Consider the following 26,828-nt stretch of genomic DNA (forward strand, 5'->3'; position numbering starts at 1 on the left):
CAGACAGTTACGTTAATTGCGCAGTTCATGCTGTTTGACAAGGCCTAAGTCCGATATTCGGCTGTGGAGGAAGTATTCAGCTTCAGAGATCAGAGTGGTATGGTAATTTGTGGGCACTTACTATTTCAGTTCTATAAATTTTACACGCACGTTGGTGACTAAACGAAGAGGCAACAAATTTTTGTGCATTTCTTATGCCGGTCAGGGTGGCCGAGCGGTTCTAGGCGCTTTAGTCTGGAACCGCGCGACCGCTACGGTCGCTGGTTCGAATCCTGCCTCGGGCATGGATGTGTGAGATGTCTTTAGGTTAGTTAGGTTTAAGTAGTTCTAAGGTCTATTGGACTGATTACCTAAGAAGTTAAGTCCCATACTGCTCAGTGCCATTTGAACCTTTTTTTTTTTTGCATTTATCGTAGTCCAAGCTGGAGCCTTTTACCAATTTGTATTTTTCTTTCCTGTAGGTTCTCAGAAAGCTCTTGTGGGTTCTGTCCCACAGCTGAGGATTCACCGATTAGCAATCCAGCAGTGAAATTTTAGAGGAAAATTGTTATATGTAGGACAGCTGAGTAAAACACGAGAAGCCGATTGTTTCTTCTTTTTCCTTACATGGTAGGAGAGATTTAGTGATTTATGTATCGAGGCTAGGTTTCTGAAATATTGAATGTTAACAGGGGGCAAGGCACGTCGCGAGATAGAACGGAATTGTATTATAATTGACAGTATGGTGGAACTGCATGAAATATGAATTTACTTGAGTCAGGAGAGTAACATACAATTCACCCCGCATAGCAGTCAGATCCGATTGGCGATGAGTATGACTATAACATTACAAATAACCTACAATTAGGAGACAACGACAGTTTGAAGGATGAGAATATGCAAGAGGTTACGAAAATGGTTGTACTACTATATGTCCAGGCAGTGATAATCATAGGTAATCCGGAGTAACAGGAAATTCACATTCACTCGGCACATTCACCAGGTAGAAGTACTAAGGAAGGACCTTATCAGTTCCACTTAGGAGACTTTTTAAAAGAAAAGGGAGAACAGTTGAAAGTCCAGGGAAAAATAATAAGAATGTGGTGGAGAAGAGTAGACAAGAAATTAAATACTCTGGGGAAAAGGTAAGAAATAAAAATAAACAGAAGGAAGACAGTCTAAGGAACTGTATTCGAGAGATAAGGATAGAAACCAAAAACATTCAGCAAATTGCAAAGGAATCTCAGGAAAACGTGAATGAGGTACAAACAAAGCAGACGAAGCAAAAAGTGTAGTGAATGAAACGTTTACAACTAGTAAACAAACTGACAAGAATAGTCATGAAGCAATTTCAAATCTACTCGTGGAGTCAACACCACAGAGCGGTGCAAGATTATGTAGTATCAGGATTCAAGAGCCCAGTAAAATTCTTATAATTCAAGATCTAGAAATGTCAGTTTGTGGAAATGCCATACTTACTAGGGGAGTAATCAAGCACTTCTATGCCACACTTCCGCTTTATTGCCAACAAATTTAACTGGGAGATGCAGTGTTGACATAAATGCTTTCTGTAACATGCTACGTGAGCCTGAGTTCGCTTTTAACGCTCAGCACAACTACACATGGAGACACGATTATGAAGGACACTTTGGGAAACCATAACCTTAGTTGATGGAAGATAATATTAAATTCAATTTTGTACATAACCTTTTAGATGATTTGGTGATCTACAGAACGGATACTGAGACACGTATGTTAGATGTGAAAGAAGTATTTTAGCCTTTACTACAAGTGGGCCTACCTCTAAATCCGGATAAATTGCAAGTAGCCTGTTCCACCGTACAATTGCAGGGTCATATAATCACTTCCGAATGGGTAATCATAGACCCAGAAAGAATAAAGACTGTATAACCCTTTCCATCTCTTAAGACTGCAAAGGAGTAGCAAGTCTGGGACTGGGACATTTTTAACAAAATTTATATTCGATTTTGCAAATACAGTTGCACCACTGGAAGATCTCCGAAAGAAAGGACATAAATTTGAATGGAGGGAAGGGCAAAGTGCAGCATACGAGGACATCAAAGAAGCACTGAGGACGGCACAAATTATCATGCTCCCTGATTAAAAAAAAGTTATTTTGCCAACGTCGGTCACAGTGGGTTTTATTGGAGCAGTGCTTCTAGAAGTAAGTGGTGAGAAATGTCGACCTACAGCTCCTGCGTTGAAGGCCCTTATTGATCTTTAAAAGAAATATTCCGCATAGGAAGTAGAAGCATTGGCAGTCCTCTTAGGACTAGAAAAATCTCGATATTACTTAACACACACTCATTTCCGTTTAGACAGACAGTCAGACATTCTCATCAGGGTCTAGGGCAGATCACGAAAAGCAGAACGCATAGCAAGATTGGCAGCGCGTGAACTTGCATTTAATTTCGACGTCGTCAGTGTTCCCGAAACTGCTAATTTAGTGGCAGACACCCTTAGAAGGATGTCTGAAGTAGACAGTGACTGGGAACAACAAAAGTGAACAAAGGTTAACTTGATATTAACTGATGTTCCACAGCTGTTTAAGGGAATGTAGGAGTATAAGGCCAGGGACATGGAAATCCGTAGTATTAAGGTATAGGATAAAGGGATGTAGTGGGTAAACCATATTTCCTACAGAAGAACATCTTTGTTATGTTTCACGTTACGATAAAAAGAAGCGAAGATTGTGGTTCCCCATTTTGGGAAACGAAGTACTACAAGATGTATGCTTGTTATGCTACATGTACATAAACACTCCTGTAGCTCCTGTGCTGTGCATTGTGGTAGGTATGCCATATTAATATTTTCGTATTTCAATCGCGCATTGAGAGAGGGAAAAATTGTCTACATTCCTCTGCCCGCCTCCAAATCTGTCTTACCCTCTTCTTATGACCACCACGTGACGTACATGTTGTTGATACCATAATGGTCGCAGACTAATTGAATACAGGTTCGTTAAATTGTCCCAACAGGTTATGTCGAGAACTGTGTCGTCTTTCTTTGTTTCCATTGTTAGTTCTCTGAGCACTTCTTACGCTTTGGTACAGGCTACACCGGTACTAGCAGCGCATCTCTGAATTCCGTGATGTCTGTTGCCAAGCATACTTGACAGGGTCTCTTAACACTGAAAACATATTCCACATTTGATCGAACTAGTATCTCATCCACAATTACCTTCCCCACAACCTTTCTGTCTAATACTGAGTCTTTTATTTGCGTTCTTCAATATTGATTTTACATGACTTTCGCATTCGTTATTGCTTCTGAGTAGTACCTCAAAACACGTACACGATGTAGCATGCTTGACATGTAAACCAATGATCTTGTAAGGAAATACTTCAAGGCTCTTTCTCTTTGTTACAATCTTTACCTTAAATTTACAGTCATAAAAGAAGAGATGACGTTAGTTACACCAATAGGAAATGTTACCCAAGTCTTTCCGGAATTTCTTGCGATGGTCCAACGACGGTACACAACAGCATTATCTGTGACTAATCTTACCTACTGCGATACCTGACCCTACCCGATAAATCTTGGCACTTATTGGCAATACTGATAAAATTAAGAGTCTTATTACATTTCCTACAACCAATCACACTACTCCACCGGGATGTATCTTCAATGGTAGTCGATAAAGTGGTACAGTTTAGAAAATCTAGGAAGGTGCAGTCTCCCTGTTCATATGTATCTATTGTACGTAAGATGTCGTGTATGAATAAAGGATGCTTTGTTTCAAACGTGATCACACGACTGGAGGGGGGGTTGATTCCGCCAACGCGCCTTGCTAGTAGCGTAGCCTAGTCAGCGCAACCAACCCGTGGGACTAGATTCTCACCGAGGAGCACGTGACAGGAATGTGCCGACCACGGTCTTCCAGCCAGCACCTTCCACCACAGTATGTCCAAGCCGACTACGACCGTACATTATGAATGGAAAAATTATATAATAAAATTTTATCGGCAATGATCCCCGTTGGGGGTTTCCTTCCTGCACATCCTTTCCCCATCCTCTCTGGATGAAAATGAATGAGCTTATTCTAATTGATTATAACATTAAAAAATATATGATAATTATGATGGGTCACAGAAATTAACATCAATAAAATAGTGATATTAAAATGTGCAAAGGATCCAAAGTGGCCTGAAGAGCTTGAAGAAACGCTCTTGAATAACAAACTTGTGAAGTTGGTGCGACGGCAGTAGGGGCGGCGCCATGGTCTGAGTGTGTGTGTCGGCGGTATCGGTGGTGGTGGGTATCCAAGCGAAGATGATGGACACCGGAGCACAGCACACTGAAACACTCCACACTCGTGGGGGTGAGAGAATGCTCCGAGGCCTGACATTCACAAGAGGGCTTTTGGCAAGTAATGTTACTTTCGGTTCTTAAATCTAGGATTACAATGGTAATTACCCAAGTGTTTGAATGGGAACATTACAAAATGACAATAATTTAAAGAGAAAAAAATTACCTACATGAGTGTTAAGACTCGACAATTAAATTGGGATTCCATAGACTTTACATAAAAATACAAATCCATTACAAAATTAGTTCATTGACCAGACACCTACACTACAACTAAATTCTAAGGGTGTGGGGGGGATCATGCCTGATCACATGCACCAAGGTTGGCAGGTAGGTTCAGGTGTGATATTCACTTTCAGGTTGTGGAGGTAGTACTACTTCTAGGAAGGAAGTGAAACATTTGCAAAACCCTCTTTTACAGAGTATCCAGGATACTATAATCAGAATCATTACAGTGATGATTACCGAACCAGCGCTGGGTAATACAATGATGGTTAATCGCTTGGTTTGGTGCCAATCAGCAATATGTGAGGCCACTCGGTCAAGAGCAATTTGGTTATGTTACTGGGTAAGGAGATGATTGACCGATTGGAGTAGATCTGAATCATTGGTATTCGGTAAATTCTTTAGCTTCTCATGGTGATGGTGTTTAAAAGAGAGATCAGTGAACGTGGGAATGGTGACATGAAAGGTGGAGTGTAATTGAGCTGATATTCTCATAGAAGCAGCGTATACGTCACATCTTGAACTATTATACACTAGGCCACTATTATTCAGTGGTACCCGGTACGATTCAGTTTCTGACACTGAACGGTGGCACACCAGTGTGGCGGTGACAGTCTGTGGAACAGCGAATAGAAAACTGTTTCCAACAGGTTGAATTATTGGTTTACGAAGTGACACTAGAACACGAGGACGTAGAGGTGTAGTAGTTTCAGATCAAAGCAGTGACATCTCGTACTCAGTAGTGTCAGTGTGTAAAGTTATCGTGGAGCATAAGTAATGTGTCATATGGGTGCAACTGTATAGTTCAGCGCGAGAGAGAGTGGCGTGGGTTTGTCGATCCCGACTAACTTTTAAAAAATCTTGAGTCTGCCAAACAACATGGTGGTGAAGGGTGGCCCAAGAGACTTAAAAGTGTATATTTTATATGACTCGCAATTTGCCCACGTGATTGGCAAACTAATTCACATCCGAATACCATCAGAATTACGGTTAAGTCGGATCTCCAACGCAGCATAGTAAAAGGGGAGGTTGCTTTCCCGCACGGCATAAAGCATATGCTTAGGGGTCAAAATTTGCGATTACACATTATGTTCAAAAATGGCTCTGAGCACTATGGGACTCAACTACTGTGGTCATCAGTCCCCTAGAACTTAGAACAACTTAAACCTAACTAACCTAAGGACAGCACACACATCCATGCCCGAGGCAGGATTCGAACCTGCGACCGTAGCAGTCGCACGTTTCCGGACTGTGCGCCTAGAACCACGAGACCACCGCGGCCGGCACAGTATGTAGGATGTGCAAGAAGGGGTCAGAGTTGAACAGGTGTGGACTGAGTTTTCCTTGCAGTCCGAGTTCAATGGCCGAGTGTAACATGTTTACGTGTAACTGTGCTGGGTGTATATTAAATAAAAGAATCTGCGTGGTATTCACAATGTCCAAAATGATAGATTACGTAATCCCGAGCGAAGATGAGTCCACTCTTGGTTAAAGGATTGTTCAAGTGCACCATAGTGCCGTGTTAATCTGTCGGCTAAAACTAGCATTTGTCTAGTTGTAGCTAACAAGTTATTCTCAAGATGTGTCAGGCGCACCTGTTGATGTACCAAACTTAGTGATTAACTTGTGTTTCCAAAAGCACTTGCTGTGTGTCCAAATCCCAGCGTTTTGCGTCTGTTTCGTCAGGAGTCCCAAAGACAGTTTTTAGTAATGTACCTCCAACGGGCAATCAGGCTCGTTTGGAACGAGGCCGTGGTACCGCATCCCTAATACTGTTCAATTGACTTCGAAAGGTTGAAATAATTCTACTCACTTCCCACAAAGGTCGGAGACACTCATGTCCCCTCGTCTGCGTCAAAAAGGTTTCATATTTTGGCAATTGTTGAGCTGTATCATATAAAGTACGGTCTTACTCTTATAATAATGTTAAGTTAACATCAGCTAACACGATAGCATAATGTGGGGTATACACCAGATTATGATGACGTCCAAAAAGCACGTCAGATGTGGAGGGGTAGACGTGAAATGGAGGCGCCTTAACGGCAGCGGCAAAAACCATTGAGATTAACGTGCTTCCCGTTGCTGATGATAAATTGACAGCTGTTTGAATGGAGGTTCCTTTCAGCTTCCAATGTTGATAACGGTCGACTGCGAGAGAAAGTAGTAATGATCCTACAAGTAGAAATTTCTTGCCTTACTTAATGAGTAATTCAGAGAAGACAGAGGGGTACAACTTTTTAGCAATAGTTACCTGGCAAGTAGCGACGATGGACCAGTTCAGTCACGCTTACTGATGAAGAAGGCCGCGAAGTAAAATCCCTGCAGGGAACCAACAGTTTGGCAGCCGTGGGGCAGCAAGGTGGCAAGATAAAGGTGTAATTCAACACTGAGTATCCGCTCATCAATCACGCGTCAGAAAAAAAGACGCTGAGCGCGGAGGCAGTACTACGCAGCGCAGACAACGCATAACTCGATGGGAAAATTTTTCAACCTGCTATGGCACGAAGGCCAAGTGTCGTTAGTTAATTTGATATTTCGTACGAAGAAAGGTTTTTTCTTTTTTTTTAATGAATGAAAATGAGAAGGAATCCTGTGATTGCGGTGTAAACCTGCACGGGCTAGGCACCTCCCACGCATTGGCCACTACGCAAGGACACCCACCCCGCTACGGTGCGACACGGCAAGACAGATGAAGTAATTCATAAATTTCAGAAATAACATTGAGTTGTTTTTCAGTTGTAGAAAACCCGAATGAGGATAGGACATCTCAAGTTACCTCAATAATCATAGGATCTTTACTTACAGAAGTGGTCAATAGAGAGATTAACTGTACTGAAGTCGGAAATGAATGTCAGCGAGAACGAGTCTGTTGCTCGTGAATACAGAGGCTGCGGTGTGAGCCGTGGAGGAGGCGCAGCGCAGCTTCATCAGCGCTGAGCCGGCAGAGTCCTGAGCTCAGATAACAGCGTAGGAGAACGCTAGAGGCTCTCCGTCGGAGACTAAGACATTGTAGTTCCTACTTAAAAGTAACAGTTTATTGCGAAGCAATAATAAACGAATAGCTGATGTCACAAAGACGTTTGATTCCATGTTAACAGAACAACTTAAGTGTTCAACAGGTTAATTGAAATTGGATATTCACCATTGTTGATTAAAAGAAACTGCTACTGAATGCAGTTTACCTCTCTCGCAAAATATCGTGCAAGACGTATAACCTTGGCACGGGTACTAAGCGGAATCAAGTGATCTTAGAGGAAGCGGAGTACCGTCGTTTGATGTCTTCATCATAGGAGTTAACCCTCGCATAGGGGTTGAGATTAAAGTTGTTTAAATGAAAATGCTACTGAACATAACGTACATACGAACGTACTTCCATTTCATATTCCGAAGAGCGGAGGGCATAAACGATAAAAGCCTTGTTCATGTACTTAGTATATGACAATAGAGGTCTGGTAACATCAATAAGTTAAACCACGGTAGTGTGAATATGAACAGTGTGAGTGTGTTGTAAGTGTGTTATTGTGCGTACGAAGAGTTGTGTAAATGTGTGACTAATGGTAGCTGATGGCGGATACGAATTGAAGGCCAATAGGAGCTATCAGAGATACTTCCAGTCGAGAAAATAATGAATATTAAAAGGGAATACCGAATATGACACAAAAATAACCCATAACCATAAAGACTACTAAACATGAATCATAACTTTAAATTGATAATAACAAAACATGACATTGAACTAACAATAATTGACAAGAAATAAAATCAAGGGAATATTTCCGAACCTAAACTGCCGAATCGGATACGAAATCCGTCAGGGCGTGTCGTTTTTTAATCGGTTGACGAAGTGCATAAGGGACTACGTCATCAGAATACGACAGAGTGTGTGTATATAACAATATTGTTCTTAAAAGTGCAATTTGCACTGTCAGATAGTGGAAAGCAACGAATCCGTCCAGCAACGGAAAAGGCTGCAATTTGGGGAACGGTATTTGAATCTTTGGCAGAATCCGATGATTTTGCAATGGAATTTCCATGTAGAAGAAAGAGTGGCATTGGGCTTAAAAGAGGCAGTTTCAGACAGGTGTACCTTCAGGAGCATAGGACACCTAGAGTGGGCAGAGGCAGTTTTATGGATGATTATGCTGATGATGAATGTTTAACCTATGATGAAGTTAATGGAGTTATGTTGAAATGAATTCACTGTAGCCTCCAGTATGGGGCTCAGTTCATTTATAGTTGAGTGCCAAAGGCGTAGTGTGAGCGAAAATTGTCCCACGGTAATTGATGTATGAATTGTTCTGTGGTCAACCGAGGAGCCTAGGATTCGGTGACGTGTAAGTACAAGTTCGCGGTGCAAATGAGCTACCTGCGAGTGACTCGTCTAGTAAGTTCAACAGTGCATTAGTGCAATCTGCAGACTTGAATTGATGATTACATAATTTGCAGGGCAGCTTGAATTGATGATTACATAATTTGCAGGGTAGTGGAGCAACCTGCGGGCAGTGCTAAGGCTACCTGTGTAATAATTGATTGGTAGGCAGTGAAGTGGAGCTATCTGCGATACCGTGGTTCAGGGGGCCTAAGGGCGTCCGTCTGACTTAATAAGATTTAGTGCTGGCACATGGGTCTCCTGCGATACATGGAATAAAAGTATCAGCGGCGTTATTAGCGACCTGCTGTAGGCTACTAGGAAAATGTCGACTGTTCAAGCAATAAAAATAGCTCTGAAGCTAGAATAGCATGCATGCATAAATAGCGTCACTTTGTGTGCGCGCAGTACATAACAATACATAAAATGAAAATCATGAACTATAAATCACTAGCGCTGGCATAATGACATAATTAAACACAATGACATATATTGACAGGAAAATAAAAACACAGTGATGTATAATAATAACGCTGTAAGTAGTCGGAGCGATGTTATGAATGGTAATACAAGAGTTTCGCGTCGACGTTAACGCGTGATGTAGACTGTTGAGACGACAGGGCGTGGTGCACGTGCCCTGCTATGCGGTAGAAAGAAGTGTCGCAACACTACTGCAACCTTGACGGCAACAGATGCGCACCCGTGTTGTCTTAGCCATCTGGGGCTGGCTGCTAGGCTGCGTGTATGTTTGTTTTAAAACCGGCGTTAATTAATTGAACTGAAAGGACCACTAGTCACAGTTCCTGTAGCGCTTACATCACCGGCTAATTAGAACCAAAGTACGTATCTCACAATAGATCATCGGCCGACATTTTGGGGGCAAGACTACAACAACATCTCGGTGTAAGTGGGTGGTAAGATTAAAAGACCGGTACTGTCGGGAGAGGGTACCTACCATGTTGTAGGGGCTCCTCGTCGACAGAAGAAGGAAAACGGGATAGAACAATGGCCACGGCGGTAGAGTAAAATAAAAGGGGAGGGCAAAAAATAACTGCGTAGCAAGCAAGGAACAATCGCCCACATATATACGGCAGCCCGGACAACTGGTCGTTTGTGCCTCGTCAGTAGCGTGAAAAACCCGTGGCATTGCATTTGTTTGCCCATATCTGGCCTTGTCTAAGGAAGATAACGTTAAATGTTCTCATAGTTCGATGTGTAAGATGGTTAGGGCTATAGATTGTAGCTTATGCAATGAATCAAGGCAAATACTGAAACTTCACTTATAAGATTGGCAGACTGAGGTATACAGAATAATGTAAATCGTTAAGAACTTCGTGTAATTTCTCTAGCTAATGTAAAACAAAACAAGGAAAAGAAATTAAACAATGAATCACATCTACTTAATATTTATGTAAAGATTTATTGGGATGTTTGAATGAATTTTGTTTGCCGTGTCTTCCGTCGGCATGAAAAAAAAAAAAAACAAAACAGCTTGGAGCTTTTAGCGAGCGCACAGCGCAGGCGTAGGTGTGGAGAAGCACGTCAGCGGCGAGAGACCGGCCGCTACTGTAGCGACAGAGTTTTAAAAAAGCTGTTAGTTATATAAAATGATGTTAAGTGCATTGTAGTCTGTCATACGTGGAGGATAGGTCAGTAATTTGCGGTTTGTTTTTGTAACTACTCGGACGCGCCGCGTGTCGAGACGCTGGAGGCGGCAGCGCACGTGGTGATAAGATACGTCATCGCGCGGAGCGCTGTTACTGGCTGAGAAACAATGATGGCCGCTGGCCAGCTCTTTGGCGAGGAGAGGGGAAAGGCGGCGCAAGGAGGAGACAGCATTGAAGAGAGGAAAGGAGGCGAGAGCTGATGTGTTGCCCCGCCAACATGAAGTCCCATAGACAAAGCGTACGAGGCGTATGCATTTCAAGTCCTGGCTTTTCTGTTCCGATTACTTACTTAGCTGCAGCAAATACACTCCTGGAAATTGAAATAAGAACACCGTGAATTCATTGTCCCAGGAAGGGGAAACTTTATTGACACATTCCTGGGGTCAGATACATCACATGATCACACTGACAGAACCACAGGCACATAGACAAAGGCAACAGAGCATGCACAATGTCGGCACTAGTACAGTGTATATCCACCTTTTGCAGCAATGCAGGCTGCTATTCTCCCATGGAGACGATCGTAGAGATGCTGGATGTAGTCCTGTGGAATGGCTAGCCATGCCATTTCCACCTGGCGCCTTAGTTGGACCAGCGTACGTGCTTGACGTGCAGACCGCGTGAGACGACGCTTCATCCAGTCCCAAACATGCTCAATGGGGGACAGATCCGGAGACCTTGCTGGCCAGGGTAGTTGACTTACACCTTCTAGAGCACGTTGGGTGGCACGGGATACATGCGGACTTGCATTGTCCTGTTGGAACAGCAAGTTCCCTTGCCGGTCTAGGAATGGTAGAACGATGGGTTCGATGACGGTTTGGATGTACCGTGCACTATTCAGTGTCCCCTCGACGATCACCAGAGGTGTACGGCCAGTGTAGGAGATCGCTCCCCACACCATGATGCCGGGTGTTGGCCCTATGTTCCTCGGTCGTATGCAGTCCTGATTGTGGCACTCACCTGCACGGCGCCAAACACGCATACGACCATCATTGGCACCAAGGCAGAAGCGACTCTCATCGCTGAAGACGACACGTCTCCATTCGTCCCTCCATTCACGCCTGTCGCGACACCACTGGAGGCGGGCTGCACGATGTGGGGGCGTGAGCGGAAGACGGCCTAACGGTGTGCGGGACCGTAGCCCAGCTTCATGGAGACGGTTGCGAATGGTCCTCGCCGATACCCCAGGAGCAACAGTGTCCCTAATTTGCTGGGAAGTGGCGGTGCGGTCCCCTACGGCACTGCGTAGGATCCTACGGTCTTGGCGTGCATCCGTGCGTCGCTGCGGTCCGGTCCCAGGTCGACGGGCACGTGCACCTTCCGCCGACCACTGGCGACAACATCGATGTACTGTGGAGACCTCACGCCCCACGTGTTGAGCAATTCGGCTTTACGTCCACCCGGCCTCCCGCATGCCCACTATAAGCCCTCGCTCAAAGTCCGTCAACTGCACATACGGTTCACGTCCACGCTGTCGCGGCGTGCTACCAGAGTTAAAGACTGCGATGGAGCTCCGTATGCCACGGCAAACTGGCTCACAGTGACGGCGGCGGGGCACAAATGCTGCGCAGCTAGCGCCATTCGACGGCCAACACCGTGGTTCCTGGTGTGTCCGCTGTGCCGTGCGTGTGATCATTGCTTGTACAGCCCTCTCGCAGTGTCCGGAGCAAGTATGGTGGGTCTGACACACCGGTGTCAATGTGTTCTTTTTTCCATTTCCAGGAGTGTACATAACTACGATATATATTGTACAATACACTAGACGGCAACGTAACAAGTATTAAGAAAAGCTCGGAGTAATAACACTCCACATGTACTGGTTTTCCAAATAGATGGCAATAGATGACATTGAATAATATTATTCGGAGTTAGCAGCCGCGGTACTGCCAACACCAAGTGCAATGGTTGCATTTGAAGCCAGTCAGTTGCGTGACGTCTAATGCGTGGCATTGCTTGCAAAACATAAAAGATAGTCCTCCTACATATAAAAATGAGCAAAAATACACGACAAGACTGGGAATTGACAATTGAGAATGGCTGGGAACTCCGTAGTGGCCAGGCACGTCTTGCTTCCAAGTCCCTGCAGAAAATGACTTAAACTAAGCTGCAATAAAACATAACATAAAACACTAATTAGACGTGATTAATCACGCTACCTCAAAGCATAAGGGTATCAATTCCGCAAGGGGTATCTGGGACTACGCTGTGGAGGTAATCTCTTCCGTTTCTTCTTTCGTCTTTATTCCACTTGAGGTGGAGGTGACACAGGAGGATCGGCGGCTGCGACCTGTTGTGGTAACACAGCCCTACCGTGGTAAGGTTTCAGGCGGTCAAAGTGCACTATCACTGTACACTCGGTTAATTGCAGTTCTTCATTGACTGGCGAGGTCAACCGTACAATCCGATACGGGCCTTCAAAGCGGGGAGAGAACTTCTTAGTTGGTCCCTTTTTGATTGCCGGGTTTCGTAGTAACACTAAATCACGTGTTTGATAAGTCGGTAAACAGCATTTTTGTTCCGCCTGTGCAACTGTTTATTAGTAGCTTTGATATTATTACTCTTTACCTCACACCAGATCGCTTTTAGCCGGCGGGCTAAACCCTTTACTTCCTTTATTTCTACACCCTGAGTTAGTTTGCCTATTTCGAACGGCGAATGCATCGGCCGTCCAAACACAGCTTCGTAAGGGCTATATCCCGTGGATTCATGTATTCGGGTGTTGTATGCACAAGAAATATACGGTACATATCTGTCCCAATCAGCGTGCTTTTTGCAACATAATAGGATAACAATTTAAAAATTGTACGGTGTATGTGTTCAACGCGACCGTTGGCTCTACGATGAAAGGGAGTTGTACACCATTTTTTGATTCCTAGCCATTTACAAACTTGTACAAATAGAGCAGACATGAAATTGGTTCCTTGAACCGTTAAAATGGCATCAGGACTTCCAAAAGGTAGTATCACACGATTTACAAACTCTCTCGCTGCACTTTCAGCTGTCATGTCGGCGAGGAGAACCAAAATTAGATAAAGTGAAAAGTGATCAATAACAGAGAAAATGTATTTTTTACCTTGTTGCGACTGTGGACAAGGACCTAGGATATCTAAAGAAAGAATTTCGAAGGGTGAACATGCCTGAAGAAATGTTTGCAGCGTCACTCGCGGATGCCTATTTTGTGCTCGTTGTGCACGTGGTAGGCAAGATCCACGTCAGTTGTCGGTATTGCCACCAATAACGTGTGGCAATTCGAGCGTTCGTAGCGCGTCTTCCGCTGTGACATGCTTGGATTGGCTTGGACTGTATCATGGCATTGCCGTATTATAGCTGCTGCAAGCATTCCGGTATTATCAAACGATTTCCATTGGGAACTTTTCGATACAAAAGGTCGTCTATTACTTAATTCTGGCAAGGTGGCGTATCTTTGACACTGAATGTTCACCTGCTGGGCTTCTTTTAACTTGATACCTCATCTGATTGAATGATACGCACTTTTCTACTTAAGGCACCAGAATTTTGATGCAACGGACAAGGCTTGTGCCAAACTTCAATATCATATTCTGACAATTTCGTGGGCAGCGCATACGTTTGCTGATAGGGTCCTGAAGATTCAGTAACCACTGCAGAGCAGAGTGATCGGTAAGAACTGCAAACTTGCGACCATAAAGGTAACATCTAAAATAAATAGTTCCAAAAAGAAGGGCCAGCCATTCCTTTTGTGTAGTATTGTAATTAGTTTCTGCTTTATTCAGTTGACGAGAGGCATGCCCAGCGGGTTGGTTCAAATGGCTCTGAGCACTATGGGGCTTAGCATCTGAGGTCATCTGTCGCCTAGAACTTAGAACTACTTAAACCTAACGAACCTAAGGACATCACACACATCCATGCTCGAGGCAGGATTCGAACCTTCGACAGTAGCGGTCGCTCGGCTGCACACTGAAGCGGCTAGAACCGCACGGCCACTCCGGCCGGCCTTCCCTATGGGTTTTGCCTCACCATCTTGCACTTGGCTTAGGACACATCCTACAGCAAAATCAGATGCATCACAAGATAAAATGAAAGGTTCAGCGAAGTCTGGGTAAACCAGTAGAGGTGAACTAGTTAATATAGTTTTCAGTTTTTGATAGGCGCCGGCCGAAATGGCCGAGCGGTTCTAGGCGCTACAGTCTGGAACTGCGCTACCGCTACGGTCGCAGGTTCGAATCCTGCCTCGGGAATGGATGTGTGTGATGGCGTTAGGTTAGTTAGGTTTAAGTAGTTATACGTTCTAGGGGACTGATGACCTCAGAAGTTAAGTCCCATAGAGCTCAGAGCCATTTGAACCATTTTTGTTTGATAGGCGGTTGATCATTCATCCGTCCACACGAAAGGAGTATCCTTTTTCAAAAATTTAGTAACAGGTTTGGTAATAGTAGCATAATCTTTATCAAAACGGCGGTAATCATTTGTAAGACCAAGGAAGGATTGTAATTACTTTAAATTTGTTGGAATAGGAAAAGTTAATCGTGGATCTGGCTTGACTCCGATGAACTGATGACATGACATAAATACTGTACTTGTGATTGAGCAAATAACATTTTTCTAATTTTAAACTTAAATTAGCATTTTGAAGTCGCAACAGTACACTGCGTAGATGTTCAGCATGTTCAGCAATGGATTTTGAAATTACAAGAATATCATCAAGATAAGCAAGGCACATGGTAGGTTTCAACCCACGTAATAGCAGATCTGCAAATCGCTCAAAGGTTGCTGGCGCGTTCCAAAGCCCGAAAGACATTGTTAAGAATTCATATAAGCCTCTAGGTACTACAGAAGCTGTCTTAGCTTGATCTTGAGGAACAATTGGAAATTGGTGATACCCACTGCGCATGTCTAATGTTGTAAAGTACCGGCAATTGTCCAGACAATCGAGTGTGTTTTGGATCCGTGGTAATGGATAATGATCTGGGGCAGTAACCTTGTTTACCGCTCGCATGTCTACACAGAGGCGATAGGATCTTTCTCCGTCTCTAGATTTCTTTGGAACGACTACAACTGGGCTAGACCACGCACTATAAGAGTGTTGTATTATTGCTGCTTCTAGTTGCTGTTGTATAGTTTCCTCTAGCACTGACTGAAGATGGTAGGGAATTCGGTACCCTTTTTGAGCTATTGCCCTAGCATATCCGGCTGGAATCTCATGGTGGATTAGATCTGTTGCTGGTAAATATTTTCTGTCTTCAAACAACCATGAATACTCATTCAATACTTCAGTTATTAGCTTTTGTTCATGCCATGGTAGGTGACTAAGCTTAGCTTTAAACTTATCTGTCAGATGTGACGTGTTGTCAGAAGGTGTTGAGAAGCGGCAGCAGTGTTTTTCTTTTTATTTTTCAGAGAAGGGGTTTTCATTGGCATCTCATCTTCTGCGATAACTTGTATGCTGGATAATAGTGTACTACGCGGTGTTAAAGCTTGCTTGTGACTAAAATTGTCTAAACACACGGGTACGCAGTTTTCTTTCTGTTCTTGCTGCGCTTTGCACAGGATAAGTTTTACGTGGACCTCCATCTGGTCAAGAGTTTCATTCTGGCAGAGTGGATCTACCAAGAAATGAACCCCTTCAGATTCACGTATCCCGACAGGCACCTAAAGGATCTTTCGTGTGCCTTCTGGTATCTCCACGGGATTATCGGCTTTTAGCATCGTTACGGGAGACAGCGAAACATTGGAAACGGATCCTTTTCTCCCAGCTTCGCTAGCCCGGAACGTGTAGTCACGTCCCAAACGGTGCACGTTGTCGCCGAATTGGACGGTATTTAACCTATAGTCAATAAACCCCTGGATATGACACAGAAAGTAACTTCCCAGGATGATGTCATAATCCGTGCACCTGTTCCGTACAACCTCCATCGTAAAAGGATAGTCTGTGGAGTCCAACATGAACTCAACGCAACAGCTGCCATCAGGTTTGACTATGCCGTGACCAGTACCGCGGCGGCTGCAATGTTCTTTTATCTCTCTTCGGTAAAAATGCCAAGCTGATCTGTGCACCTGTGTCAATTAGCAAGCGGCCTCTAACACCATCGACAACCACGCATGCCACCTGCGTGATTCCCCTATAAGACAGTGGGGTCACTATTTTTAACGGGGACCGGGAGGGGTGGCACTTCCTGCCCAGCGGCCGTTTCCCGAATTCTGTGGTTGGTTTGCATTTCGCCTGGAATTTGCAGGCCGTTGAGACCTACTATTTGGACAATGCACGCTTTGGTGACCCATGTTCCTGCACCGATGACAATATGGCACTCGTCATTGCTCTGCCACATGTACTTCTCTATTACAGCGGCCACACTTAGTGTCGTTCGAAAAGACACGTCGGGGCTCGCTTCGCCGCCCGGAGACTGCCGCAAACTGGCTCGCCTCCTCTCTCAAGAGTGCTAATCGCACCGCTTCGTGTAGGGTGCGTGGGGAAGCTACCTCGATTCGCCCCCTGTTTGAGGGTTTATGCCACGAATAAACACGTCAATCGTACGACATTCTGATTCTTCCAACACAACCTCGTTACGAGCAGAATTGGCACTTAGTGCGTATGTGTGGCATGCGACGCTTCTAATCCTGTCCGCGAATGCTTCTAAATCCTCACCCGTAATTTTGCTTAAGGGTGGAAAGCAAGTCACGATAGTAACTAGTACCACGTTTGTCCGTATACTTTTCAATCAACCCTGTTGCAAGGGACTGGAAGTTCTCGACCCACTGCGCGTAGATCCGCGCTTCGCCGGTGATTTTCATTATCATCACGTTTAAGAGAAATTCATCCGTCCAGCCGAAAAGCTTTCCGATGTCCTGGATATAATGGACAAGCGTTTGAATATTCTCGTGTGGCTTTGCAGCGAACGCCGGAATAAACGCTACTGCTGGAAATCTCTGCACCAAAGCAAAGGTGTCTACTACCACAGGTGATTCTGCACTAGTGAGTGGTGGAGTCACCTGCTTCGGCTGTTCCTCCACTAGCACTTGCTTAGCAACACTAGATTGCGCAGAAGCCATTTGAAGGTCATCTATCTGTTGCTTAAGCTCCGCGTTAGTTAAAATTAATTGATTCATCTTGGTCTGCAGCACCGAGAGGGGATCTTTATACTCTCCGGCTGCTCCTGCCTCCAGTTGCTACCTGGTGGACGACATGTTACAATAATGTGGGCATCTCATCTACACCACCGTAGCGTCGCTAGCGACTTACGTTATTTGGTGGCGTGCAGACGACGGACGGCGGTGGTGTCGACGAGCGGTGGCAGCGGGCGGCGGGCGACGGCACGGACAGGTGCGACGGCGGGGCGGCGCGAGGGCCGCAGCCCGGACCCTGGCGCAGGCGGTCACCCACGGCAGCCACGGACAGCGGCGGCGGCGGCGTCGGCGAGCGTGACTGCCTCGCGGACCCTCCTCAGCTCGCGTCCGGCGGCGAACTGCGTCACGTTTGTGGCGCGCTAGTGAACGGACACGCACATTCGGCAACGCAGGCGACGGGCTGGCACGCGCATGGCGCGCTGCAGCCTCGACACGTTCGGTCTAGCTTCCGTTACTTGCTCAGCCTCGGCGCCTTTGTCGTACTCTTACTGAACTGATGAGATTTTACAACCGTAAGATGGGTCGCATCCCACTTCTGACGCCACTTGTCGGTCAGGATAGAGGTCAGGAGCGGTGGGCGTTGTGAAAATGAAAAGTAATGAAGTTGGAATAAACCCTGTTTGTTCATGTAGCGATGGTACATGGGTACCTACGTGGGCCTGAGGAGCCCCAAGAGGGGTTGCCGTCTGTTCATCAGGAGGTTTGAGGAGAGAGGCAAAGGGTAGAGGAGCGACTACTCGGGGCCGAGGCCTGAAGCTAAGAGAGAGCGGAGCTGTTTCCAAGCCGCCCTCGCCACTCCCGGCCGCGCCCCCACCTGTTCACACGGCTAGTCTTTGATTGGAGGGGGGTTTATTCCGCCAACGCGCCTTGCTAGTAGCCTACCCTCGTCAGCGCAACCAACCCGTGGGACTAGAGTCTCACCGAGGAGCACATGGCAGGAATGTGCCGACCACGTTCTTACGGCCACCAAATGCTCCATTGAGCACATCTGGAAAGTCCCGCCGTGTACTGTTCAGAAGTGATCTCCACCTCCTCGTACACTCAAGGCTTTATGGACAGCCCTGCAGAATTAGTGGTGTCATTTGCCTCCAGCGATAATTCAGACATTAGTCGAGAACATGCCACGTCGTGTTACGCCACTTCTGCGGGCTACGGGTGCTCTACACGATATTAGGCAGGTAGACCAGTTACTTTGGCTCTTCAGTGTACAATTGCGAACAACATAAATTTGAATGATCATATAGATAAAGTTGTGGGGAAGGCAGAATACTTAAAGGCAGAATACTTAAAAATGCAACAGAATGAATGAAGAGACTGACAACACTTCCATTGTCTGTCTTCTGATAGAGTATTCCTGTGCAGTATGGGATACTTACCCAGCAGAACTTACAGAGGCCAAAAAAGTATTTAAAGGAGGAAACTCACTTCTTACTGTTGTGTAATAAGGGAGAAATTGTCACGAATATGATACAAGAGCTACGATGGCAAACTTTAACACGAAGGGGTTTTTCAGTGCTGCGAGATCTGTTCATGGACTTTGAATCACAAGCTTTGCCCTCCGAAAGCAAAATTATTTTGTAGGTGTCAACCTACGGAGAGAGAAATGATCATTGTAATAGACTAATGGAAATCAGAGCTCGCACGGAATAATTCGAATGCTCGGTGTTTCTGCTTGCTGTGAGGGAGTGGAACGATAGAGAAATAGTCTGCATATGCTTAGATGAACCATTTGCTAAGCACTTAAGCGTGTTCCGCAGAGTAGTCATTAGATACAAAGATTTAGTTAAAGCTGGAGTTTACAGATATGTCTGTAATTATTAGCTGGAATTTTTCTTCATTGTTAGTGATATTGTTGTAACTTACTTTACTACAGGTCAAATATGATTGTTATGCATGCATGTAAGATATTTGGTAAGCACTCAATTGGTTTTACATCTGTTACATGTCATTTCTCCAATTGCCCATATCCTAGATTCTGTATAGTTCCACATTGCCTGTTGTCACCTTCAATATAGGATGTACCTCCCTTCTCGTATTTAATTCTTTCTCCTTGCGTAAGACTCCGACATATCATTGTAGTGAATTTCCTTGAGTACACAGCGTCTGATTAATGACGTGAGTGTTGAATATGCCTTCACCACGATATCCAGACGTCAGATCCTAGGAGGGCTCTAATCACATTGATGGTGTTTTGCGTTCAGTCCTTGTATTTAGACGATCTTTTCTATGTTATGGTCTGCCACACTATTTCCATTTTTAGCTAAAAAATGTTCTACATATTCATTATTCCCCAGTCTGCGCCATTTGCAGTTTTACGGTGCTCTCCAAGCTTCGCTGTTTATTCCAACTTCTGTTGTCGAATCCATTATTGTTCCTTCTTCCATCAAGCATATCTCCATTAATTGGCTCATGGTTGTTCCCGTAACCTTCATTCATCTAATGGTTTCCATTTCTTCAATATCCTTTCCTGTTATTATAATTACCTTGCCTCCACTAACATTATGGATTGCGAAAGTGTCGTTCATAACCGTGCCTCCGTTGGCAGCTGAGCTGAGCGTTAAACGCAAACTCAGGTTATGTAGCATGTTACAGAAAGCATTAATGTCAACATTGCATCTCCCAGCTAAAAGTTGTTGGTAATGAAGCGAAGTTGTGGTATAGAAATGCTTTATTACTCCCTTAGTTCGCATGGCATGTCCAGAAACTGATATTTCTTGATCGTGAATTTTAATAGTTTTACTGGGCTCTTGAATTCCGATACTACATAATATTACTCTGCTCTATGTTGTTGACTCCACGGTGTAGCTATGAAATTGCTTCATGACTATTCTTGCCAGATTGGTTGCTAGTTGTAAACGCTTTATTCACTATACTTTTTGCTTCCTCCGCTTTGGTTGCGGCCTGATTCACATTTTCCTGAGTTTCCTCTACAATTTGCTGTGGTTTTTTGGTTTCTATCCCTATCTCTCGAATACAGTTCCTTAGACTCTCTTCAAAAATGTTCATATGTGTGAAATCTTATGGGACTTAACTGCTAAGGTCAACAGTCCGTAAGCTTACACATTACATAACCTAAATTATCATAAGGACAAGCACACACACCCATGCCCGAAGGAGGACTCGACCCTCCTCCGGGACCAGCCGCACAGTCCACGACTGCAGCGCCCAAGACCGCTCGGCTGATCCCGAGCGGCTTAGACTCTCTTCCTTATGTTTATTTTTATTTCTGACCTTTCAAAAAATGGCTCTGGGCACTCTGGGACTTAACATCGAGGTCATCAGTCCCCTAGAACTTAGAACTATTTAAACCTAACTAACCTAAGGACATCACACAACACCCAGTCATCACGTATATCTGACCTTTTCCACCATGTCTTTAATTTCTTGTCTTCTCTTCTCCACCATATTATTCTTTTTTTCTTTTGTCTTTCAACTGTTTTCCCTTTTGTTTTGAAACGAAGTCGAATTGATACCTCCTACCTTACTTTTTCTGTTTGGTGAATGTGGAGAGTGAATGTAAACTGCACCTAGGTTCATTTCCAGTTACTCCTTCGGATTATGTATGATAATCACTGCCTGGGTATATAGTAGTACAACCATTTTCGTAACCTCTTGCATATTCTCGTCCTTCAAACTGTCGTTGTTTCCTGACAGTTATTTGCGATCTTATTATCATGCTCATCACCAATCGGATCTGAGTGCTCTGCGAGATGCACTGTATGTTCCTCTCCTGACTCAAGTAAATTCATATTTCATGCAGTTCCACCATACTGTCAATTTTAAAACAATTCCGTTCTAACTCGCGACATGCGTTGCTCCTTGTTAGCATTCAAGGTTTTGTGAACCTAAACCCGATACATAAATTACTACTTCTCTCCTACTGTGTAAAGAAAAAAGAAGAAACAATCGTCTTCTCATATTCTTCTCAGCTGTCCTACTCTCCTCTAAAATTTCAATGCTGGCTTGCAAATCGGTGACTCCTCAGATGTTGAACAGAACCCTCAAGAACTTCATCAGAACCTACAGGAATGAAAAATACAAAATAGTAAAAAGTGCCAGCTTCCACTACAATAAATACTCAAAAATTTGTTGCCTCTTCCTTTAGTTACCAACGTGTAAGTAAAATTTATACAACTGAAATTCTAAGTGCCCACAAATTACGATACCACTCTGTTCTCTGAAGCTGAATACTTTCCTCACAGTCGAAGAAATGTCTTACGCCTTGTCAAGAGGCATGAACTGCGCAATTAACGTAACTGACTGCTTCCCAGTGAACCCTGAACTCCATCCTGGCCCAGAAACGCCAATTATATTGAAATCCCTGCTATGAGGAACTGTCTTAACTCTCCAAAACTAACTGTGGGCAGACCACTTCCTTAAGAAATTACCTATAAATACTTGTGGACAACGTTAAACGGATAGTACGAAAATTACAACGTTAGGCTTAGCTGTTAATTTGAAAATTTTACAAAACAAACATCTCAATCTGTCTAACACCATCTGACTGGAGTAACACGCCGCTACAGATTCTGAGCTGATTGCGAGTACCTTCCAGGATACACATTAGTAACCTACAGAAACAGAAACTATGTTTAAAATGAATATTCACATATATTCCTAAACACATTTTTGAGGTCAACATATTAATGGATAGTTGAAACTTGTGATAATTACCTGAGGTGGAAATTATGCATAGATTAAATAGAAAGCAGTGTAATTCCTCTATAAATTATTACTACAACACCTCCAAAGGATCAATTCTCTCCTGGTGTTCAGTGATAATTGATGACTATTGAATCTCATACTGGAACAGTGGCTGGAAGTCGACGAATAAGAATGCAGAAAACCACACATTCAATACCAGTGGAAAGGAGATGAGAGGCGATCGTCCCAAATTACACAAGCATGAAACCAAGTTGACTACTTTCTCGGTGGTGCCAGTTATGCTCACCATAAGTAAGTATGGGGTGTGTCGAGCGGTGTAGTGCAGACGTGCAGGTCCTTTCCTGACGATGGAAACGACAGCACCTGAGCAGGACTCAGAAAAATTGCTCCCTCTATTGTGCTGGTATGCAAAGTCGATCCAGAAACCTTTGCGTCCAACCAGCCACCATTTCTCCGATGTAGACACCTTAATGTCCTACTGGCCAGTAACTCTCCGATGCGGGCACCTTCAAATCCTACCAGCCAGTGCCTGTGATGCGACGCTACAACCTGCGTATTCCCTGCTGTCAAAACGGGGTCAGTGGCGTATCGCCAAATAACAGACCACTGTAGTCCAGTAACGAGGATTCCCTCCAACAGAAGATCCTGCCAAAAATAGGTCGTCTTAGCCAGTCTCCAATGAAAGTATACAGCTCTCCTCAACTACCAGAAAATATTCATTTCAACACTGTTTACTTACCTCACACTTCTTTAAACAAACAACACGTTCTCCCACCAATGTCCATAGCCCCGCAGCTGGATTTAAGAAATTCAGAGGCTACAGTCTGTTGGCGGTGTGAGTAGGCGATGTGTTTGGGGCTAGGTACGCGTAGGGGTTTGGAGGTGGGGGAGGATGAAAAGCACAGATAAACCACCAAAGAAACGAGGGCCCGGTGGCGATCCAGAAAATTTAACTTACGCAGAGACTTCATTCCAGTTTCAGAGGCGTTTCGTAGCGAGGTCTCTTCATTTATAGGAAGTAGTGAAGGTCGCCACGTTTGCCCAAGTACTGTTTCAGTGTTTGCATAGGCATTGTGTTGCAGTCCAGTGCCTGCTCACAGCTGCTCTCTGTGACACATCATGAGTAGCAGCTTATACGAAGAATGTGATCCATCTGACTTGCACAGTAAGGACACTGACCATGGTACTCTTTCAGTGGCAGTTGCCAGTATGTTTAACTCCGTGAACAGCCATTGTGAGGACGTACAATGTGGAAGTAGCGGTTGAAAATAAGGAACGAGCCAGGGGGCTAGACAGTCAGCCAGTTGTTGAGTGAATGGTGGCTACGGAAAGTCGAATCACAAGAATCTTAGCGGAAGATGTTTCTACTCAAAGGACCTCTACATATTCTCATGAGAAAGTTTGATAGTACTGCTGTCAGTATATAACACTACCGGCTACTATTAATATATAATGTTGCGCATGTCCTAAGTACTAAGTACTAAACTCTATTGCACAGACAGGAGAGCGGACGCCGTGGATTTGGGACGAACTAGCTGAGAATGACTTTCAAGCACAGTCAGGGGCACTAATAAATGCACCAGTATTCGCACATCCTGACCTGTAGGCTGATTTTTAGTTTATGAGATAGAGTAGTGACGAATAGTGGGAAAAATTCCCCCACGACCAAGCTCGAGGCCTTAGCCGTGATTGGCAGTTTAAAAGGTTTTGGTACTTCCTGTTTGGATGAAAGATGGGGCTATCCTCACACCACCACATATTAGAATTCCCTTTCACAGCGAACTCACGTGTAATATATTAACCCATTGGGTAGCCTATTTGCAGGAATTTTATTTCTCTATCATGTATGTGCCAGGAGAAACGAGTATTATTGCTAGTGCACTGTCATATTTGCCAGAACAGAGGACACACAAAGTTTTAGAGATAACCAAAACTCACCATTTCAGCCTGTACTATATAAGGAATGCGGTCTTTGAAAACTGCGTAACGGTAACTCTGCGAGACATAGCTATAGAATAGGACAAGACATCTCTCTCCAACGACCGAAGGAAAGATAGCGAGACATGGAAGAAATATCTCTCTGGGTGTTCTGCCTGGTACTAAAGGGAATCTTGTTTCACAGGTGGAGTCTAACAAATTCCCTAGAGGGCATTGCTCACCAGAAGAGCTATTGAACAAAATAATGTAGTGCACCAATCTCAGCTATGGACACTTTGGCCATTGTATGTGTTTCTTAAAATTAGGAACGTTATGCCATTTCAACAAAATGGAGCACAGAGTAAGGGAAGTGCTAGAAGTAGGTTTTCACTCTGGAGCGGAGTGTGCGCTGATATGGTACTTCCTAGCAGATTAACTCTGTGTGCTGGACCAAGACTCCAACCCGAAACCTTTGCCATTAGCGGGCCAGTGCTCTACCATCTTTTTAAAAAAAAATCTCATTTTGTTCCCTTTGTTCGTTGCATCTATTCGAGGCGGACGTCGTAAGACATCCGTTTCTTGTTCGTTGTTCAGCGAGTAACTCAGCTTTTTATTAGAGGTCTGTTAACCCTCTGACCGAACACGCTGAGCTACCGTGCCGGCATTTTAGCTAATTAAACCTAACTAACCTAAGGACATCACACACATCCATGCCCGAGGCAGGATTCGAACCCGCGACGATAGCGGTCGCTCGGTGCCAGACTGCAGCGCCTAGAAGCGCACGGCCACTCCGGCCGGCCACAAATAAAGTACTGCGCACTTACGCAACTCGTTCTGGCCAGTATCTGTGAGGTGGGATGGTAGACGAAAAAGAAGGCAGACTAGAGAGCACGAGTGGCGGAGTACCACGCAGAAAAGAAGTCGTGGTCTGGTGTTCCTATCTGTCAAAGACAAGAAACTCAGCCACAAGCTCTTTTCAGTGTAGAATGGTTCATTAAGTATATACAGACCCGCACATACTCATGCATGTCAACTGGAAGCCGTAAAATTCAAAGTTCATTTTGTGTGCATCATATCTGCCACATCAAACGCGTTATTGAATACATAAGTTAGGTGCAAACAGCAAATCAAGTGAAGAATTTTGAAGCTACTGTGATCTGGAATCAGGGCACCATAATGTATGATCAATGAATGCTATGTAATAAAGAAGAACTCTTTGAAACACATTAGCAATCGCCGTGGAAAAGGATGACCATATGATATGGAGCGTGGTGGAAGCGGCAGTGACTATCACATACACCCATACCAAATGTTGCAGAAGGAGTGTCCAATTAAGAAATCCTTTATACGTCTGGAGTTTGATATGTTTTGCTATTGAGGGGACGAAATATGGAATTTTTCCTCTGGTGATGCTCTCGTTTTTTATTGGTCGTTATAGTTGTAGAGTCATCAAAATGTTGAGATGCATTTGAGCTGAGATTTGTGCTCTTGTTCATTCCGCCGACGCAGATCCATGTCACAGACGATGATTTTTTGATTTTTATCATTGTCAGTGATGCGAATAGACGTTTACAGTGGAACATTATACGTGTTATTAACGATGAATCAAGGAATAATCAAATTTTATTAAACTAGAAATCCAAACCTCTTGCTGCAACCGCTACGGAGTGGAACATCTATAAATTTAATCGAGTGCCGTTTGGATTGTCGAATGGAGCCGCAGTTCTTTATCAGTTGATGAATCGTATATTCCATGATATGAAATTTAATTTAGACATAACCTTTGAGATGATCCACAGAACGGATAATGAGACACGTATGTTAGATGTGAAAGAAGTATTTCCACATTTACTACAAGTGGGCCTAACTGTAAATCCGGATAAACTGTCAGTAGCCTGTTCCACCGTACAATTGCTGGGTCATATAATCACTCCTGAAGGGGTAATAATTGACCCTGAAGGAATAAAGACTGTATAACACTTTCCATCTGTTAAGACTTAAAAAGAGTAGGACGTTTGGGACTGGGGAATTTTTAACAAAATTTATTTTGAATTTTGCTAATACACTTGCTCAATTGAAAGATCTCCGAAAGAAAGGACATAAATTTGAATGGAGGGAAGTGAAAATCGCAGCATTCGGGGGAATCAAAGAAGTACTGTGTACGGCACAAATTACGATGCTCCCTGATTTAAAAAAAAAAATATTTTGCAAACGTATGTCTCAGTAGATGGTATTGGAGCAGTGCTTCTGCAAGTTAGTAATGAGAAACGTCGACCTACAGCTTGTGCGTCGAGGTCCCTTATTGATCTTGAAAAGAAATATTACGTATAGGAAGTAGAAGCATTAGCAGTCCTCTTAGGACTAGAAACAATTTGATATTACTTAACGTCCACTCATTTCCGTTGAGACAGACAAACAGACATTCATATGGGTCTTGGGCAGATCAATAAAAACTGAACGCATAGAAATATTGGCACCGTGTAAACTTGTATTTAATTTCGTCGTCGTCACTGTTCCCAAACGGCTAATTTTGTGGCAGATACCTTTACAAGGATGTCTGAAGTAGACAGTGATTG

General features: G+C 44.1%; 1 protein-coding gene across 1 annotated transcript in view; it reads right to left on the bottom strand.

Annotated features, from left to right (window-relative positions):
* LOC126298143 (uncharacterized) overlaps nt 1–25,312 on the bottom strand; it is a 107,428-nt gene extending 82,116 nt beyond the window's left edge. The window contains exons 1-2 of the mRNA XM_049989459.1: nt 25,273–25,312; nt 17,786–18,008 (exon numbers count right to left, since the gene is read on the bottom strand). Of these exons, the coding sequence (XP_049845416.1) occupies nt 17,786–18,008; nt 25,273–25,312 (263 nt within the window). The remainder of the gene's footprint in view (nt 1–17,785; nt 18,009–25,272) is intronic.
* Nucleotides 25,313–26,828: the final 1,516 nt, after the last annotated feature.

The sequence above is a fragment of the Schistocerca gregaria genome, chromosome X, assembly GCF_023897955.1.
Source record: "Schistocerca gregaria isolate iqSchGreg1 chromosome X, iqSchGreg1.2, whole genome shotgun sequence".
Lineage (NCBI taxonomy): Eukaryota > Metazoa > Arthropoda > Insecta > Orthoptera > Acrididae > Schistocerca > Schistocerca gregaria.